This window comes from Aquila chrysaetos, chromosome 21 (genome assembly GCF_900496995.4).
Source record: "Aquila chrysaetos chrysaetos chromosome 21, bAquChr1.4, whole genome shotgun sequence".
Classification (NCBI taxonomy): Eukaryota; Metazoa; Chordata; class Aves; order Accipitriformes; family Accipitridae; genus Aquila; species Aquila chrysaetos.
The window spans coordinates 19,767,426-19,787,815 of NC_044024.1; the positions used below are offsets into that span (position 1 = coordinate 19,767,426).

General features: G+C 42.0%; 2 protein-coding genes and 1 long non-coding RNA gene across 11 annotated transcripts in view; 2 read left to right on the forward strand and 1 right to left on the reverse strand.

The window, feature by feature from the left end:
• The window catches only part of LOC115333791 (phosphatidylinositol-binding clathrin assembly protein-like), a 34,290-nt gene extending 26,667 nt beyond the window's left edge, over positions 1–7,623 (forward strand). For 5 of the 8 annotated variants that reach the window (XM_029997230.2, XM_041119142.1, XM_041119145.1 and 2 more), the window contains 4 exons: positions 1,826–1,849; positions 2,001–2,057; positions 2,394–2,501; positions 3,090–5,481. In XM_029997230.2, the coding sequence (XP_029853090.1) occupies positions 1,826–1,849; positions 2,001–2,057; positions 2,394–2,501; positions 3,090–3,104 (204 nt within the window). In that variant the 3' untranslated portion in view covers positions 3,105–5,481. Of the gene's footprint in view, positions 1–1,825; positions 1,850–2,000; positions 2,058–2,393; positions 2,502–3,089; positions 5,482–6,170 lie in introns of those variants that run through there. The other 3 variants (XM_029997234.2, XM_041119146.1, XM_041119141.1) reach the window with 2 other exon arrangements.
• LOC115333794 lies at positions 652–15,168 on the reverse strand. The gene is made up of 3 exons (XR_003920921.1): positions 15,057–15,168; positions 1,481–1,483; positions 652–663 (listed from the first exon to the last, which is right to left on the reverse strand). It is a non-coding gene; the product is annotated as an uncharacterized LOC115333794 (long non-coding RNA).
• Positions 8,682–20,387, forward strand: VBP1 (VHL binding protein 1). Of its 2 annotated transcripts, none has more exons than XM_029997240.2 (6): positions 8,682–8,842; positions 14,428–14,552; positions 15,632–15,698; positions 16,162–16,260; positions 18,033–18,171; positions 19,176–20,387. In XM_029997240.2, the coding sequence occupies exons 1-6, from the start codon at positions 8,750–8,752 to the stop codon at positions 19,244–19,246; spliced, it is 594 nt and encodes a 197-aa protein (XP_029853100.1). In that variant the 5' UTR covers positions 8,682–8,749; the 3' UTR covers positions 19,247–20,387. The 2 variants fall into 2 exon arrangements, with proteins under 2 accessions (XP_029853100.1, XP_029853101.1); XM_029997241.2 differs by lacking the exon at positions 8,682–8,842 and adding an exon at positions 12,806–14,172.
• Positions 20,388–20,390: the final 3 nt, after the last annotated feature.

A 20,390-nucleotide genomic window follows, 5' to 3' on the forward strand; every position in this document is an offset into this window, starting at 1 on the left:
TGTGCTTTACTTCCCCTCACTGTAAAACTTGTCCATTAAAGACTTAAATAATCAGCCTTTCACTTGAGACATATCTCAGTTCATAAGTTTTTTGAGTTGAAACAAATTACCCCAAACCAGAAAATTTCTGATGTGCATGTTTGAGATGCTCCCATCCCCCTTCCCCCTCCTACACACACACACACACACACACACACACACGCACGCACGCACCTTTAAGAATCCGAAGAATGTGTTTCAAGGGCAAAACTGCTGTTCCTTCCAGTTCTTATTTCCTTTCCAGCTTATTTTTCAGTTTTATCACATGAAATGCTGCTGCAACCCCTGCAAGGCAACTTAATTATCAGGTCAAGCAGCACTTTGGACTTCTGATAGTGCTCAACAGCAACTTCATATTTTTAACACAGTACAAAATACTAAGTGGAAGTTTTATAGTTATTTAAATGAAGAATTTTCATTTCTTGGAGGGATATTTGTAGGCAACTGACTTTTCCTATGCTTTTAAAAGAGATTTTCTAAGTACCTTCTATTTATATATATTCATACAAATACAAACCACTTCTGAAATATAGCTGCCTTAGAGGGAGGTAGAATGTTCATCTTGGTTATATGTACAACTAGGGTACTTGCCACATTTGCTATGAATTTTGGACTGCTGTCTGACTTTATTTTCCAATAAGAATAACTTTGCCTGTAATGCCTGTTTTCCTCATCTTACATGAGTATGCTCATTCAAAATTATCAAAGTTGAATAGAATATTAAATCCAGTATTGGACTCAAACGGAACTCAAAAATTCACATGGGAGGATGTCTCAGTTGTATAGCACTTATGTGAGACTTCTGAGACCATAAAATCTTTTTATCCGCCTCTTGGTGCTCTAGAACATGTTAGAATGCTGATGCATTTTTATTTTTGAAAGATAGAGGGCACCTTAGTACACATTGATCACTGTGGATTTGGGTTGTGTGCTTTTATTTCATATGTTCACGTTTAATACTTTCTGCTCTAAGCACTTGAGTGCTTTATGCCATGTATCTGCTCATTCATTTGCTTGGAATTCCAACAATTAATGATGCAAAGAACTAGCTCAGGTATGAACGTCTTTAAAATCAGTGCTCCAGTATTGGAAAGGTTTAACTGTCCTGGCTTGGTCTGTGGCATTCAGAGTACTAACCCTCCAATTCATGCGTAGCCTGCATATTCTTTCATTGTGAAGTATTTTAACTAGCACTCCATTTTTTATATAGTTAGCACTACTTAAAAATGCACGGCAATATGAAATGCATGCATCACTGTGTCTGTGAACATAACCTGATAAGAGCTATTTACCAGCTTAAGGTGCTCTTCATTTCTCTTTTCATATTGTGATATGTTGCAGACATCAGAAATTAGTATGTGAGCAACATTTACTTGACTAAACATCTCTTGCTATTTGTTTCTTAAGCTGAATGGTCACTGGCTTCCTTGGTTTTTTCTACGCTCTTCTCACACATAACGGGAGGAAGAAGGGATATTGCATGCCACGTCCTCTAAAAGCTTCTCACACAAATGTTTGGTTAGATTTAGTAAAATTTCTGGTTTTGCTGTAAGTCTTACTAGTGATAGCTTTCTAGGCAGGGAGCCTATCCAAGTTAACAGGCATAGTTACTGATGTTACTGTCCTTGCACTTTTTTTTTTCCTCCTGCTTTAATTGTTTTAATAAATGAGTTGAGCATAGTTACAGACAGTTATGGTACTGGACTTGAATCCATCCCTTGATTAGAATTTGCAGTTTGAATACCTCTTAAATAATCTTCTGTCCTTACTCCTTTTGCTGTGCCAGAATGGAGTACACTATCCTGGATATGTAAGTCAATTTCTTGTAAATAAGTTGGTTATCTGAAGTATTGAAAAATATGTATTTTTCACAGTTTTTATATATATATATATATATATATATAAAAATAACTAGTATGCATGAGCTTATCTAAAATACATTAAAATTTTCTTGATTGAAGGTACCTGCTCCTATCACATACCCATTGACCACACCTCAAGTGCCTGTATATGGAATGGTAAGTGATGTGATTGTCTTGTATTCCTGAAAAACCTAGTTGCCTTCTCCAGTGGGTTTCATGGCAGGCATTATTATGCTGAAATCATCCTGCAACTTATATGTATTGTTTCATAAGGTGAATAGTGTGTGAAATCTGATAGCTTTTACACACTGTACATTGGAAGAGATGACTCTAAATTTTATACAGCAAGTTTTTAAAAACTTTTGACTTTACTACATGTGCGTGTGTCAATGTGCTTATTTTCTACTATACTTACAATACGAAAAGATGTATCTTCTAGTACTAGTTTGAATTTTATATACCTGTTTTGTGGGGGTTTTGTTTTTCTAACAGGTACCTCCTCAGGTTGGAGCTGCTCCTTTGATGGCACCGCAGTCAATGATGTATACGCAGCCTGGTCTAAGGCCAACAAATCCATTTGCACCTGTTTCTGAAACTCAGGTGAACTGTTTTCTTTAATCTTGAGGTCACATTGAAACTTCAGTCTTGATAAAAGCAACCAAATGCTTCATGAAGGGCTACTAATGTCTTTCTGCATTTGAAAGCAAGAGGTTCCTCAGTCCAGGGCAACAGCTTTTGCTGGCGAGGAAGCAAATTCAGATGGTGAGAGCATGCAAATGTAGGAAGCAAGGAAGAAAGTAAAAACCAGAGATTTAGTGGCTCACTTCTCACTGTGTCAATATTAAGAAAATGGGAGTGGTGAAGATACGTAGAACTTAGACTTGCTATGATATTAGCTGGATACTTGGTTTAGTCATACTGACTACAGCAGTGGCGAAAGCTTTCTGAAGGATCGGGTGGTGGGGAAGTGAAAAAGGCATGGACAAGAGATCATTCAAGTTGAAGAAACTATGTACTCCTGTCATCCAAGTATGTTGGTCTTAATGTTCTTTGGGGATTTTTTTAAAGTGCCAAAACCTATAGTCTTAACTTGCAAGTAACAAGGCAGTTGAATAGATTCATAATTCTAAAATACTGAGAAACCATGTGTTATGTAAGTGGCATTAATATGTAATCTCTACTTCACAGATACAGTTTATGTAGATCCGCCAAAGCAGCAAGTTGTGAGAACAACCAAATACTGGTAAAAAAAGAAAAGACTGGATTTCAATCTTTCCATGATGTATTCCAGAACAGGGCAACTGTTTCTTCCCTGTATAATACAACATTATTTTGAATTGCAATGCTTCAGAGATTCTTGTTTATAACAGTCACTGCAGTGTGAAGTCATGTTTGTTCACTGATTTTTTTTTTTTTTTTTAACTGCTCAGCAGAAAATGTATTTTATTGAGGTTGACTCAGAAGGTACAAGCTGGATTATCATCTTCAAAGCTGAGAAGAGGGGTTACATGATTGCTCTACAACCTTATTCATCAGTGGATTACCTTAGGAAGTTAACTGAGGATGTCAAAGCTATTTATTTTCTCCATAAATTCTGTGGCTGTTGTAACCAAGACACAATACAAATGAAGTCAAGCAATAAAATTTTTATGTGCTCTGATAAATACTCTGATAGAGCAATGCTTGCATTATCATAAGGCCAATATTGTGTGAAATCAGACAGCTTTTTCACATTAGAATAGCTTAAAGTAATTTGCAAACTTTATAATGTGAGTTTGAAATGCTGTGAATCACAAGATATATACATATTTTATATATATATATATATATTAAAAATAATAAATTGCTCCATTGGTATGTCAGTGTTACATGGCTAGTTGAAAGAGCCAGGCTCTGAAACGGGCTGAAAGTCTGTGATGGAGTAGGGGAACCAAGTGTGGTACAGAACAGCATGTGCAGCCTCCGACAGGTGACAGCAGCTGCACTTCCATCGAGTACCTTCTCTGCAGATAGCATCTTTCATAGCTCAAGGAAGAGTAGCTTTGGGAGCCAGTGAATGGAGGTATCCCTGAGAGCAGCAAATGGGAGCCACTTGAAAATCTTGTTGCTATCTGCGAGAGAGTCAAGAGATCCAATTTTTTTAAAAGTCCATTAGGTCAAAAGAAGCAAACCTTGCAATAGTGCCAACACTTGTGAACTGGCAACTAAATTGAAATTATTCAGCTGTAGAGAATAGCTTGTGCTGCTTTTCTGAAATAAGAACCTAGTTGTAAACCATATAAAAGTAATTATTTTTAAAGGTGTAAATATGTGCAAACTTTTAGATAATCTTTTCTTTAATGCTGCAGTAATCTTTCTTCTGTAGTAATTTCAAGGTAAAAATGCTATGTTAAGAAATCCAGACTCTTTTGAGAGGAAAATCTTTTAAATCAACTAATTTATGAAGTATGCTATTCATGATGGGTCAGATGTGTACAGACTTCTGGCACATCTTTTGTATTTAACAATCTTCCTCCAAAACTGAAATCGGCTCTGAAAATGCCTTATCTTGTATTTTTCAATGTCTGATAAAAAGTGATAGCATTAAAAAAAAAAAAAAAAAGCAGTTCATAACAAGTAAATGGAATTGGGAACAACCTTTCTTCCAGAAGTTTAGTGGCAGAATACAATGAGAAGCTCTCCTGTAAAATGACTTCTTCTAATGATTAATATTAAAGCTGAGTTTTCAAAAAGTGAATAGTTTTCTATTGTTACAATAATTAGACCTCCAGAGTAGCATGTCTTTTATCTTTTGGGGAGTCTGTGATTGCGGAAATATCTCTGACTCTCACTATGAATGCAAATAGGCCTGAGAATCTTGTCAAATGGTCCTGTAGAGAACTTCTAAAATACACCACTTTCCTCATAGTGGGAACAAGCCTTCTCCTTTTCTAAATACTTAGTTCTGTCCAAAGAGTGTAAAAGAAGTATTTCTTAACCCTATGGAAATATTTTTGCCAAGTGAAACAACCCAAAAGAAACAAAATAATAAACTACCCCACAAGCCTTGCAATCTGTAACCACTAACTTCTGGGAAATGTAACCTTGCAGAAATTTAAAACTCAGAGTTTCTGAATGTGTATCGATTTGATTTTTTTTTTTTTTTTTTTTTAAAGAATTTGGACCGGTATATAGCAATTTAATATTCAAGTTTGAATTACAAAGGGCTTCAAGCTTTAATCCACCTTTATTGGGTTGAACAATTGTACAATGTTAAGCCAATGAGTTCTTCAGTGCCTATAGTTACCCTCCATGTGATGAGGGAATAGATGCCATTTAGAATGGGTCATTGTGTTGAGGGGACTGTTTATTTAAGAAATAGTGAATTCCATTGATTTATTCAGCATTGAAAAGTCTTGAGTTCAAACTAGACCAGTACATGTAGTAATAAATGTCTGGGCATTAATGACAGAGCTGAGAGCGTTATAAGCAGGCAGTTTCTAGCACTGTAAGCTGTTAGGTCTCTTTCTCATACTGAGTTGTATAAGTAATAATCCATTATTTTAATAAAAATATGCAAATAAATGCCTGGCAAACAGTATATATTTGTTATAACTTTATTGCAGAGCATTCTGAATATCTGGAATGTACTTTGCTCAGAAATGGATTTTAGTACTAGGTATAGTTTGCACTACTTTTGATTTGCTCTGGATTTTTTAATGGTTCTTTAGTATGCTTTCTTGTAGCAAAGCTGTCTGATACCAATTTATTTAGTATTAAAAAAGGAGAAACAGCCACAAAGTACATCCTAAAAACTTTATAAGCTACCTTCTTTTTAGTCTTGTTCAGAATGTTTGATACATTAAAACACAGCTTTCAGATTTATCCTTATGAAGAAAAGATTGCTTTGCACACTCATCTCTGTGCTGAAGTGCACAGGACTGGTTTTTGCCAACCTCTTTCTTGTGCACACATTGGAACACAAAATGGCAGAGTACTGTGTTTTAAATAATGTTGTTCATACATTAGAAGTGAAAAACAAGGACTTAAGATGCTGTCAAGGCTTTTATGGCTCAGAAGTTGTTCTCAAAAAAAAACCAACAAAAACAACAACAACAACAAAAAAAAAACCAACAAAAAAAAACCGCTCTGAAGACAAAGGTTGTTCTTGAAGGGTAACTGTAATAGCCCACAAGAATTGCAAATAGTAGTTGCGATGAGTAAAACACTGAAGAGAGATGTATATAAATGTGACTTTCCCTTTTGTTTCCTTCCAACTTGTTTGATCAGAATCCTGTTCTGAATACTTCAGAAAGCAGATAACTAAGATGTCACTCCATGTTTGTCTGAACAAGGAGGAGGACTTGAAATACGCTGAGCGCTTTCCATTATTGTACTTTAGTGGGTCATTCAAGCCTAACTGTTGGGACTTCATGCTGCTACAGGGAGGCTGTCTTTCGTGGGGTATACCATAGGATAACTTCTGGGGGAATTTGGAAATGTTGATTGTGTTAGGCCTGTTGGACTTGAAAGTGTACCTCTTTTTAAATAACTGGGGTTTTCTAATGTTCTCTAGATATAGTTTGACTTTGCCTCCAAGAAGTTACTGAATTGAGTTTTTTTTAATTTTGGACATGTACTAGAGAAATCTCAGTTCTGTGCACATAGTGGTGGAATAACTTGTAGGTAAAAATAACAAATGGACTTTTGTTTAAAAACAAACAAACAACAAACACACAAAAAAAAACACCAACAAAAAAACCTTCTGACTACAAGATTGAATACAGGGTGTATCCCCATCTGGGTTTTTTGATGTGTGGCAGGGAGGGTGGGGTTACAATTAGAATAGTATGCACTGTGGATCGGTGCTTAATTTGTACATAAAAAGGAAAACTTTGTTTTGGGTAGTTTGTATTGTAAGGACAACATCTAAAGGCACTGTGTATCAGTCATTTATTTCCATTTAAAAGATTATATTTTTGAGCAATGGAAACTGTACATGTTATCATTTATACATTACTGATAGCTAGGAATATAGAAAACCTGTTGCTATTACGCTGAAGATGTATCTGACTTGTCATTGATATATACGTTGCTGTATCACTACTTTATGCAGATTCTCATGATCATTTATTTAAAGAGATGGTAGTAACTGGTAGAGTTACAACAGGAATTGTAACATCAAACCTTTTCAGTATATCTCAAACGTATATCCTTGTGATTAAGTTTAATCCTTTACCAAATGTTTGGCTGGAATTTCGTCTTGGAGCAATGACAAAATAGGTGCTGGAACAGATTTCCCTCACCCCAACCCACACTTTACATTATTTATTTAATAGGTCTTGTTTTGTATGTTATGTTTTTCCCCGTAACAGGTTTGTGCCTTTTATTGGATATTTATTTAAAAGGAGCTACTATAATTTAGGTTGTTCAGGCTCTTTTTTCAGATGTATTCTTGTACAGCTGTTCCTTTACATGGGTTCCTTCATTTTATAAGAATACAGAATGTGTGGAAAATACACTAGCCACAAACTGGAAAAAAAAAATAAAAATTGAGGGTTTATGTTCTACGAATTAATAATTTTTTAAAAAGAAGCCTAAGCACAAGACTGGCTGTGTGGATATTTTAATTGTGGAACTTCACAATTTGTTAATACACAAACTGTTTGTTTTTTAAAAACTGCTCATATCCAATTATTTGATGAAACAAGTTTTGGAAAAAAATAAACTTTGGCACATGTGAGGTATGTGTGTGATCGTTCTTTCTTGCGTTCTCAGGCTTAAGGCTTTCTGTAATACTCATAGCAACAGCTGAATTAGGATGCTTGATTAGTTTGTTACTCTTCTGGGTTTACATTTAATGTGGTATTATGCCTTATTCGGGTTATCAGTGTAGCTTAACTTCATCGGTTGACAAGTTTTGCTTTGATCCCGTTTTCCTTTGGGAGGTGGCGACTCTTTTTTCCTGTGCAGGGCCGTCGGAGTTGATGGAGGGGAGGACACAAAGCGGTTTGTATCGCGTGGGGCCGGCTCGGCCTTCTCTCCTGCGGTGTCCCGCGGCGTGCCAAGGAAAATGGCCAAGGGAAGTGGTTTTGTACCCTCAGCGTCACTACGGCGCGGGCGGCGAAAGGGCTGTTTTCACAAATCTGCATCTTACCGCGTAAAAAGTCTCAAGATCAAAAATCAACGGCACGAAAAGGTTTAATTATGGAGCGTTTAACCCGTCACCGCTTCGGCGGAGCGCCGAGGGCCCGGACAAGGCCTGCTCACAGGACCTGTCCTCTGCAGCCGCGCCTTGTTCCTAGAGTCCCAGCCCCGAAGAGCGGTATTTTTAGCAGCTGGTGCTTTGTTTCATTTCGCTGTAGACATTCGTCTCCAGTTCGGAGCTCGACCTGCTCCGCAGCTCGTCCCTGCTGCGTCACGGCCCCATGACGGAGCAGGAGGCCGCAGCACGGCGCTGGGAGCCGTGCCCTTCCCGCGCCGGACCGCTCCCGGCTTCCCGCAGGACGGTTGCTCCCGTTTCTGTCGTTCCCCATGTTACGCGTGCGGATTTTGCTGCTTTTACGTGGGGGAAAGGCAGGACGGAGCGCGGCGGCGGCGGCCGCCCGAGGAACCCGCGGCCCCCCCGGCCCCTCACACGCTCCCGCCGCCGCCCGCCCTGCAGGGGCGGGAACAGCCGGGCCCGCCCCCAGCCCCGGCCCACCAATGGGCGAGGCTATAGGACGGCCGCCGCCCCGCCTACCCCTACGGCGTCATCGCGTCGCTCAAACCCTGACAGCCAACGGCCGGGGTGGCGCTCGGCGCCGACGTTATGACGTACGAGCCCGGCGTCCCGGGGAAGGCCGCGCACGCACCGTCCGTTCCCCAAGATGGCGGCGGCCACCAGCAGCGAGACGGGGTGCGGCGAGGCGGCGGCGGGCGAGAAGCGCGGCCCCCTCGGCATCCCCGAGGCGGTCTTCGTGGTGAGCGGGGGGGGGGGCCGGAGGCGGTCGGAGGGAGCTGCGCTCCGGCGGCCGGGACCGGCCCCCGTGAGGCGGCACCTGCGGCGGGGCCGCGGCCTGGCGGGCGGGCGGGCGGTGCCTGAGGGAGCGCGGGCGGCGGGGCCGCTCCTCGCGGGGCCGGGCCGGGCCGGGCAGGGGGGGCTCAGCGGGAGCCGCCGGACCCTCCCCGCCGCCCCCCCCGGGCCCGGCCGGCCCTGCTCTGCCCGCGGAGCGTCCTGCGGCCGAGGCCCGAGGCCGCCCCGCGCCCGGGGGGGGCGGCGGCTTCTCCTCCCTCCAGAGCGGCAGGGTCCTGCGGTGTCCCGGGGGGGGCGGGCGTGCCCCGGTCCGCGGGGTTTGGAGGGGTCGGGTTGCTCGGTCTGGGTTCTGTCTCGGCGTTGTTCAGAATTAACGCGCTTTACAGCCAACTCCAGCCCCCGTTTTAAGCGTTACCGTCTTATTTCGGCGGCCGGCTCTCGTGCCAACGAAGAGCGTGTTATGAATGAACCCTCCCGTCACGCCTGTGTGTTTCATACCGACTAAGACGTGGCTCCTTGCGGCGGTTCCTCCTGCACGGAGCACGACGTTGCCGCTTCTGTTTCGTCTCCGATAATGCCGTACCGCGCTCCTAGCACCTTTCCCGGAGTCTTCCTCTCGTAATCTAGTTCTTGACCGTTGAGCAGGACCGCTCTTCGGAAGCGATCGCGGTGTCCAGCTAGGTTTCCCGACTTCTCGAAAACCAACAAATGTGTGTCTTTCAGAAAACAAGCTGAACTTGTTTATCCGACTTTAAAAAGTGATTTACCGAGCATTTAATAATTCTGTTGACCGGTTGAAAAGAAGAATTCATCGACTTACGTGGTGACGTAATGCCAGAATTATCGGTTGTTCCCTTTCTGCTGTAAGCTAGCTCTTGGTGTGCTGTCTTGATTGCTACTTTATTTCGTTTGATCAATAAGTATTGATCAGACTGGCTATACCTGGCTGCCTTGGTGTCATCTTGAAACATCAGCTGTTTGCCCTGAATGCTTTGCTTATTGTGCTGCTTTATTACTGAGATTTTCTTGGATTTTGAAAATCTATATCTCTCCGATCTGTCTTGATACCTTTACCAGAGCTGTTTGGACCGATCAGGTATGACTGCTTTTATAGAAATAAATGGGTTTGACTTGCATTTTTTTATTTCTAGGTGTAGTACTTGTATTACCTATGTGTCTTGCTAGGGCATAGGTCCTGAATGAACAGGTACAGTACACTTGCTTTCAGTGCATCCAGATCCTACTTTTTCTTTAAGTTTCTTTAACACTTACTGAGGTCTGGCAAATCTTACTGGGATGTAAAACCATTGCTGCCTGCGGCTAACTTCCTTCCACCCCCTTATGGGAGACTGATGTAGATCAAGCGAAAGGAAAGGGCCGTGGCTTCAGCTGCCCTACGAGACCTCGATCGTCGTGACAGAGGAGAACTTGCGCTGGCTCTACAGTGGAGGTGGCCACCCTGGCAAGGAACAGGAGATAACCAGCCTTAGCAAACACTTTGAGGGTGTCTGTCACATCCCTCGTTTTCATGCTGGTAGCTGTCGATGCAGTTCACGTTTGGTTCCACATTGTTCTCTTTTGATACTCGTGTCTGAAGTATCTCACGCGCTCTACCATTCGACCTGGGAGAGTTCTGGGGGTTGTGGCTTAGTTCTGTGCTTCTGTTCAGTTCTTCATAACCTTATATCTGGATCTAAAACCCATTGAAGTTTCCTAATTCTCAGTGTTGAGAGGTGCTCTAATCAAATACAGCTATCTCTGCAGAAGAGATCCTCGATGATGATCTTGGAGTACTTAGAGGTGGATGTTAAGATGGACTTTTTATTCAAAATAAGCATATGCTAGGAAGTTTTTAATGGTATTCTGCTCCACAAAGTGAAAATACTAGTGTCTTGAGGCTGGTTTTTTATTACAGCTTTTTTAGTCAGAAAATAGGTTTCTGTTTCAAAAACATTGTATACTATCGTGATGATAAAGACTTCCTGGTCACTTGCTTGACAGTTCCCCCCACTGCATGCTACACAGGCTGTCTTACTGTGAATCTTGTCTTCAGAGATGTTTTCTCTAAGTGTCTTGATTCAGTAGAGGCTCTTCAAACACTTATGGCAGATACCTTTTCTTAGGCATTGATCTATGGATTCTTGTGCCTCTTCAGATTTCAAGTGACATTAAGCACTAACTCAAGGTTTTACTGGAGTTTAAAAACCACTCCAGAGAGAACTTTCAACTCTGTTTTCTTTTGAGCTGTTATCCAGATGTTTCCAAATAAAATGCCTTCCTTATTCTGCCTTCCTTAGCATGTGTGTGAGTGGGAGGACAGGGGATGCAAATCTGAAAACGTGTGTCTCTTGTCATATTCTTTGTGTATGCCCATAGGTGATGACAGCTCTCTGCAGAAGCAGAATGAGTGCCGGTGGCTCTTCATTTGGGTCACCACTCAAAAGATAAACATAAGGCCGCATGGGGAATGTGCTATCCTGCTGTATTTCAGGGCTTTTACAGAGTGGTCGTGTGGCTTGGCTTGAAGTTTGCTAAGACTGTGTTACCTTTATGGTATACAACAGTGGTGTTTTGCCAGTGAATTTTCTTAGGTCCTTGGAGAACCTGTAAGGTAGTTCTGCAGTTGAGATGCTGCGTGACACACCATGAAGCAGGGATCCTAATAGCATTGACACCCAGCTCTGCTACAAAGCTGTTCTGTTCAAGCTCAAAGAAGTGACCGTGTCTCAGCCTTGCAGTTGGGTAAGATGGGCCAAAAGCCCAACCAGCGGGACTTGGAAGTTGCAGCTGGAAAACCTGGGTGGTAAATCTCAGCCCGCCTTGGACTGGGGCATTGTGGCGGGTTGACCCTGGCTGGACACCAGGTGCCCACCAAAGCCATTCTATCACTCCCCCCTCCTCAGCTGGACAGGGGAGAGAAAAAATATAACAAAGGGCTCGTGGGTCGAGATAAGGACAGGAGAGATTACTCACCATCACAGGCAAAACAGACTCAACTTGGGGAAAATTAACTCAATTTATTACCAATCAACCAGAGTAGGGTAATGAGAAATAAAACCAAATCTCAAAACACCTTCCCTCCACCCCTCCCTTCTTCCCGGCCACAACTGCACTCCTGGATTCTCTACCGACCCCCCCAGCGGTGCAGGGGGACGGGGAATGGTGTTTACAGTCAGTTTATCACATGTTATTTCTGCTGCTTCATCGTCCTCAGGGGCAGGACTCATCACACTGTTCCTCTGCTCCAGCGTGGGGTCCCACCCACGGGAGACAGTCCTCCACGAACTTCTCCAACGTGGGTCCTTCCCACGGGCTGCAGTTCTTCACGAACTGCTCCAGCGTGGGTCCCTTCCACGGTGCGCAGTCCTTCAGGAGCACACTGCTCCAGCGTGGGTCCCCCCCAGGGTCACAAGTCCTGCCAGAAAACCTGCTCCGTGGGCTCCTCTCTCCACAGATCCACAGGTCCTGCCAGGAGCCTGCTCCAGCGCGGGCTTCCCACGGGGTCACAGCCTCCTTTGGGCACCAACCTGCTCCGGCGTGGGGTCCTCCTTGGGCTGCAGGTGGAGATCTGCTCCCCCGTGGACCTCCCTGGGCTGCAGGGGGACAGCCTGCCTCACCATGGTCTTCATCACCACGGGCCACAGGGGAATCTCTGCTCTGGCGCCTGGAGCACCTCCTCCCCTCCTTCTTCACTGACCTGGGGGTCTGCAGGGTTGTTTCTCTTACATGTTCTCTCTCTCCGGCTACTGTTTCTGTGTCCCAGCAACTTTTTTTCCTTCTTAAATATGTTATCACAGAGGCGCTACCACTGTCGCTGATGGGCTCGGCCTTGGCCAGCGGCAGGTCCGTCTTGGAGCCGGCTGGCAGTGGCTCTGTCGGACACAGGGGAAGCTTCCAGCAGCTTCTCTCGGAAGCCACCCCTGTAACCACCGCCCCCCCCCCCACTACCAAAAACCTTGCCACACAAAGCCAATGCAGGCATTATGTAGTGGGAGGAGATCACCAGTATACAGGGGGCCTGGATTCACTTCTCAGCATCTTCATTTGAGGAGGACTTGGGTTCTGTCTTGTCTGTCTGTACAAACAGCCATCAACTGAGGCAGAGGTGGGCTGCCAGGCAGTGGGGGGGGTGATTTGTTGCCCACCTGCTTTTTCTTTCTGTCTTGGGTGATTTACATGAGCAGAATAGCTTCCACAAGAGGGAGTTTCATTTCAGAACATCCTCCGGCCTCACTTCTACAACACTTGCCTGAATCTAATCCTTGCTTGTTTTGGTTAAAGCTTCTCTACAGGCTTCATCAGGAGGCAGGAATGCGTCTCGTTCTGTTGTCGGCGAGGTAGCTTAAGGCGTTCCTCAGACAGGTAGTCTGAAATGCGGTCTCTTGAGTTCTGTTGTACCACCTAGATCATGCTGCCTGCTGAAGTCTGTTGTGGCGTTCATGTTTCTACTGCAGATTTCCTTAATGATAAGGAAGGTGGGTGACTTCATACCAGGTTCAGTAATTTCACAGTAAGTTTCTTTAGCCAAGAGAGCTTAGGAGTCATAATGAGGGGAACCAGCTATACGTCTGATATGACTTGAGTAATGCATTATAGTCTTTTTCTGATGTGAAACTACTGGAATGGAAACACCTAGTTAAAAAGAAGAAGCGGAAGAGGCCTATGGTAGGCTTCCATCAGATTTTACAGAGCCATATAGACAAATAAGGACAGAATTACTGCAGTGGAGGAGTGTGGTCATCTTGAATTACACATAGGTAAATGCTATCAAGGTGAGAAACGCGTGGTTGATCTCTGGCCCGGCGTGCCTTTCAGGAGGCTGAGAACATTGCCCACAGGCAGCTGAACTGCTTGCTGGGAGTCTGAAGGAGGCACTTGCAGAGGTCAGCATCCTCGCCTGCTCAGGCCTGTCTTCTCTGGCTACTTTTCCAGTTGATGGTAGGACTGGCTGGAATTGTTCTCTAGAGGTTTCCGTGGCTTCCTGCTGACTATAGAAGGAGCTTTCGAAGACAAGCTGTTTACTACCATAAAGCCTGCCTGAGCAGATTCCACAGTTTCCCCCGCTTGCCTCTTTCTCTGCCACAACATGCTTGATCGGGCCATGATTCTTTTCCTTCATCAGTCTTATCCTAAATAGTTGGGAATCTGATTAGCCACAGAGAAGCGTTGTCCCTGCTTTACAGGGGTAGGAAACCAAAGTTTAGCCGTGGTCTGAGGATATCCGCCCCTGTTAGGTGTCATTTGACGTTGGCCAGGACTGAAAGCACCACTAACAAGGTACTAGCAAGTACGGTTACGAGATAATCCTTGCACCTATTCTGTCGTTCCCTACCAAAAAAAGGGGGGAGGGGGAAGTGAAAAGATGACTAACTAAGAAAGGAAACAAAATGATTTTGTACTTCAGGAAAAAAAAGTTGTTTGTTTACATATAAAAACCCCTCTAGACTTAGCTGCAATAAGATGATAGCATGACTGTATCTAGGATTTTTGTAAAACTCTTCTAACATTGAGGGTTTCTTTCTCCCCTTAAAGGAAGATGTAGATTCTTTTATGAAACAGCCTGGAAATGAGACAGCAGATGTAGTTCTTAAGAAGTTGGATGAGCAGTATCAGAAGTATAAATTTTTGGAACTTAATCTTGCTCAAAAGAAAAGGAGGTAAGTCATAATTTTTGCAGAATTGGGAAATGTTTAGCACAGTTCTATCTTTTTATTATTTTTTTTTTAAACAAGTCTAGTTTTTTTAAATATCCCAAGGAGTAAAAAGTTGATGTTAGGAGAGCTAGCATTTGCAGTACTTTCAGAAAAGCCCAGCTTTTTGTCTTTTTTCTTCCTGAGAATTACACGCAAAAGAATTTACAGTATTGCTGAATTGGTCCTTAGCCTTCAAGGCCAAAAAGTACTGCTATAGTCTCTTAATTTTGTCAGCCTAATGTAAATAAGAATATGTTTTTATCAAATGACTACTGTATCAAGCCTGTAACTTTTGGTTTAGTAATATCCTCTCTCTTCAGTAGCTTCAGTCTGGATCTGAAGCTACGCAAGAAGCACATTTTTAAAAGCTAAAATCAAAGCTCCAAGTAATGTTTTATTTAGATTAAGCGTCTTTCGTGGACAAATATCCCTCTTGATGTCCACCTGGAGCCCTGCTTTGGCAGTCACTGCTGGCTGCAGAGGAGGAGCAGCCTGGGAGGCCGGTGGGGATCCCAGCGTCTCTGCTAGGCTGCTGCAGGGGCTGTCGAGGAGGGGGACGCCCTCAACTCTGGAGAGAGCTTTCGTTTTAACAGTGCCAAGTCTTGTAGCTCTAAGCTGTTTGTTAGAATAGCTTATGGAGCTCAGAAGCAACACGCCTGTTTTGTTTTACCTACAGTGTTTTTTATCTGTATTTCTGCTGAGGTTTCCCTCTCCTCTGGGGAGATCAGAAATATCCAAAAAAAATACCATTTTAGCAAACAGGTATCTGTTACTGTTAATATGTGTTTGTTCCAGTTTGAAAGCTGTATGTATTGTTCTGCTTCAGAAAACTAATGAGCCTCAGTATGGTAAGAGGCAGGTGAAGCTGTAGCTGAGACGCCTTTACTTGCCGTATCTTTCAAATCTGCATTTGTAAGCCTGGAAAGCTGTTAAGAGTTTCAAGTTTTAAAATGGAGGTTGGATTGTATAATAAAACTGATCACTTGTTTAGGAAACTTTGTGTCTCTGTAAAATAATAAATTATGACTGTTGTTAATTCACAGGCTAAAAAGTCAGATTCCTGAAATTAAACAGACATTAGAAATTTTAAAACACATGCAGAAGAAAAAGGTAAACTATTTTGAATATCTAATGAGTATGAGAAAAGCTAACTACCTTTCCACCCTGACAGAACACATTGCAAGAAATGTTTTGGAGAGCACACTTAATATGCCTTTATAAATAACAGAATTGTTTTTAAAGGTATGTAGTACTTTTTGAAAGCTAGTTCAAAAAAAGTTAATGTTTGTAATGCAAACTTCACTTTTAATAGTGTAAAGATTGCAGCTAAGCTTTGACTTCATCTCTATTCTTTATAGAGATTTCTATATTGTTTTTAAATACATGTTTTTAAAATGCTTTATTACTGGAGCTCTAACTTTAATGTTGAAGTAAAATTACGTAGAGTTCCACTGAAGTTAATACTGTATCAATGGCAAAAAGCAGGAAAGTGTGCTCTTTACTGTAAGTTTTATGTCTTTGACATAAGTTTCCAGTGAAAATAGCAATTTTAAGTTTTATCATTTGTCTTAAGGATTCCACAAATCCAATGGAAACCAGATTTTTATTGGCAGATAATCTCTACTGCAAAGCTTCAGTTCCTCCTACAGATAAAGTTTGTTTGTGGTTGGGGGTAAGTAAAACGGAACTTTCTCTGAAACTGTTTAAATAACTTCTAAAAGGCTTATAAAAGACAGTGTTCGTCACTGTCTCATCTGTACTTCTAGTGGCTGTGGGCATAATTCTGTTCATGTGTGCATAGCGGAGCTGTGTCCTGTCAGCAGGGCAAACCTAACATGACAATTTCAGTGCGTTAGTGAAGGTTCCATGTTCGATTTTACTTAGTGCCTGAACAGTAAGGCTTCAGAGAACTGTAATTTTGCTGCACTGTTCTTTCCAAAAAGCATATTCCTGAATGTTTTCCTTACCACTTCTATCACTTTGTGGTTCAAGTTACCATCATCCAGCATTGCCTGGGATGGGAATGTGCCCAGCGAAATAACTTAGTTTGGCAAGTAGCTTCCCATCTTCTCTACGTTATTTGTATTTAGCATCTTGCTGTCCCTTTTCATGCACATTTTTAGGGAAAGATGGGATTTCTGTTACTCACAGGTACCTGCCAGCATTTAGAGTGGAATTTGTGCTAAAGACTAGTGGGATCAGAGCTCAGAACGCAGATTTCCAAGTACTGAAGCAAGATCAGCTTGGGATATTTTGTATTCAGAGGCTTCCTTGTATGTGGAGATAACCTTCTAATGTTTAATTTGAGACTTCTAAATCCCGGGTGTTCCCAAATCCCTGTGCTGGCTGCCAAACAAAACCACTTGGTTAGGACAGAAACATTGTTGACACATGCAGCATCTGGACTGATTGGGCAGTTACTCCCAACCTCTCCCACTTCTTTTCTATCATAGAAAGAGAAGATTTGTCTGATACCTGTTGCTTTTAGGAGACTATCTTCAGAATTCACAAACATTCATGGAACATCCCAGGTTTATTTTGTAACAGAGTATCAGAGAAAGTTCATCCTTTTGAAGGTTCCTACAAAAAAGCTGTAATGAAGTGACACAAGCAATTTATTATATTTAGGTGTTCTTGGCCTTCTGCCTTTATCCTCCTTGCTGCTTACAGTCTGCATGTTGGGCTATGCGTATTACTATTGTTGGGGAAACTATGTCTTCCAGTTATTTTAAAAGAAGAACGGTTTATCTCGCTCTTGCAGCTCTGTGTAGCATTCCCTGGGATCGTGTCTAATTAGTAGTGTGTGGCTCTGCTCAATGCACAGTTCTTGAATGGGACAAAGCTTCATTGGTGCATCTTCACTTGATGCTGCTCTTTTATCTCTTCATGTGGTAGCTTCTTACTGAAATAAAGATTTGTAGATTAAAAACCACCACGGTATAGGATAGGACTTGTATACACGTTATATCTTTAAATACCTGTAATACTTCTTGTTGATGACCAGTGCCATTAGGCTGTTTGTCAGTGTTCCACACAGAGATCCTAAAGTTAATCTTGAATGCAACAAAAATTGTTTATAGAGTTGTGTGGCACCTAACAGGTGCTGCCAAGAAATGTGAAGTCTCTCGCCTTTCAAATATGGTGAAGAGGAGATACTGGTACCTGAAAGGCTGAATGCAGTCCACAGGGAGGGAAATCCCTCTTTGCTTAGCTATAGGAAGAGAACTTTTTTTAAGTCACTAGAGTGATTTATTACTCAGTTACTGAAGTGGTGGAGGCCTCAAGTGGATTCTGGCATTGCTCATCCTGAATCTTGTTGTCTTGGCCTGTCAGGACAGCCTTTTGTTAATGTGATAAGTTATAAACAGCAGCCTGAAATAAGCCTGCTGTGGCTTATTCCTTACAATACAAGAGTAAAAGCTTTATCCATCTTTCTTTTTTCAGGCCAATGTGATGCTTGAATATGATATTGATGAAGCTCAGGCTCTGTTAGAGAAGAATTTGTCAACAGCCACAAGAAACCTTGATCTTCTAGAGGAAGACCTGGATTTTCTTAGAGATCAGTTCACCACTACAGAAGTCAGTATCCTTTTTTTTATTTGTGGGGGAAGAGGTGTATGTGAAAGCTAACGTAGAGGTAATTACCAATTCCTGACATGTTTTTATCTTAGACTGGCTGCCCTTAAAATTCTGTAGCACTCCGGGAACTTAACCTTTTCTAGCAGTGAAACGGGATACTGTGTTTCCAGTGCTGAGCTGAGGGCTGGCATGTTAGATGTAGCAAAGCTCGAGTTTGCGATTGGGTCCCCCTGAAACCTACCGCGGTGGTTGCGAACCGAGGCTGGGAGTGAGTTGGAAGCGCGGGTCGGTGCTCTGGACTGATGGCCAGGTGGCCATTTCAAAGCATAGCGACTCTTCCTTCCTCTCTAGAGCGTGTGAATACTGTTCTTCGGGCTATTGGTAGTCATACCCAATTCAGCTGCCCTTGCAGTGTTCTCCAAGCAGCACAAGCCCTGCTGCAGCAAGCTTGGTGCTAGCTTAGGCGTTGCTTAACTTTTATTTTACTTCTTTATACTATCATGAACCACCTACAGGGGTGTGTGTGTGGGGGGGTTTAATACTTTCTACTTAAAAACTATTTTAATGATGAGGGTAGCCGTCAACTGAAGCATTAGATTTAGTAAATGAAGGAATAACTACTTGTTTTTTCAAGTTGATACTTAAGCTATCTTAGTGCTGCAGGAAGTTACGGATGCCTGAAATAGGCAAATAACAGCTGATATGGGCAGGTTGACTGAAATCAGAAAAGAGTAGCTGCAAGTAAAAGTAAAAGCGTGTTTCTCTGTAATATCTTTTGGGAGGTTTTTAAGTAAATGGTATAAATGCTGCAGTTATTAACAGTTACTAGTATTCCTGTGTGTTAAGGCTTTGCACCAAGTCAGCTCTTTCATTAAGTGGTTTCTATATTGACTGTTACAAGTAAATGAAGTGTGGCCAACTGTATAACCTGCTTTTCCCTTTTTTTTTCCTTTTTTCTTTTTTTTTTTTCTTAATGAATGAGCTATTTCCTTAACTCTGCACCCTCAGATATGGCTAGAGTTTATAATTGGGATGTAAAGAGAAGAAACAAGCAAGACCCTTCCAAAAACAAAGCATAGTTTTGCCAATTTTAAATGTGGTTTCAATTTCCAAATATTTTTTATTTAAACACCCCCAAGTTCATTCTTAAGGGACTGAGTTACTTTAAGCATTTCAGTAAATGGTAAAATATATAAAAACTAATGGTGAGCACCATTTTATTTATTTGTAAACTCGAAATTTGGTTTCATGCATGCTTCATGAAATGAATTACTTGAAAAGGCACCACACAGTCCAGCAAAGGACATAGTATTTTGATCAGACCAGTCTGTCATAAATAAATTTCTACCTGAAAGCTTGTCTGAAAAGTCGAGGGGCACGTATGAAATGGAGTCTGATATTTTAGCAGGTTTAGGTAATGCAGGGGTTACTTTTTCGTCTGTGTACGGCTGATGAAGTTAAAGTCAACTTGGGCTGGGAAGACATGTAGCTGTAATGTTCTAGGAAGCAGAAAAAATACAGTGAAATCTTGGATTTTGTTTCAGTCAGTTAATTGGCAGCATCAACCTGCAAGCATTCCTGGATATCCGCTTTGGATAAACTTGTTTTTAATAGTTACTGGTTAGTTAACTGCCTGTTACTGAACTCTCAGCACTTTACATACAGCAGTTTGTGACTTGTCTTCAGAGAAGAGTGGTAAATGGAGTAAACAGCACAAGCTATGTCAAGACTGCAGGTGATCTCACCCCGTTCTTTTTCATACATGTGCACATGTTGCTTATTTTTGCAAATGCGTCGAACAAGGACACCAAAATGCTGATAGCCTGTAAACAAGAAACCCCCTATTTACGATCCCTTAGACAAGATGTCCAGTTCAAATGTCTTAACACTCTCAGCCTCCCACGTGGTGAAACCTGTATTAGATAAGGATGGTTTACTGAAGCATGACTTCTGGTGTTAACAGTTGGAATATTTTTTTGGTTCTTACGAAGCCTTGAAAGATTGTTGCCTTTTACCTCTGCAGTTTCCTTCTAAAATGAAATGCTCGGTGGTGATGTCAGTGGCTAATATTCACATTCTGTGACTGAGAATACAGGTTTCACGGCAAAATAAATGCAAATGTTAACTGTTTGATCTTCATGTAAGAAACAATATACCTGTAAATTTTTTGTACTTTTATTTCATGATATTAAAATAGTAAAACTAAACAGTTGTGGCAAACAC

What these genes read in the sequence shown, in the direction of transcription:
- VBP1 (XM_029997240.2), top strand. Translation starts at nt 8,750, where the DNA reads ATGGCGGCGGCCACCAGCAGCGAGACGGGGTGCGGCGAGGCGGCGGCG. An exon ending in CTTGCTCAAAAGAAAAGGAG is followed by an intron (nt 14,553 to 15,631) that starts GTAAGTCATAAT and finishes GTTAATTCACAG; the next exon opens with GCTAAAAAGTCAGATTCCTG. An exon ending in AAGTTTGTTTGTGGTTGGGG is followed by an intron (nt 16,261 to 18,032) that starts GTAAGTAAAACG and finishes TTCTTTTTTCAG; the next exon opens with GCCAATGTGATGCTTGAATA.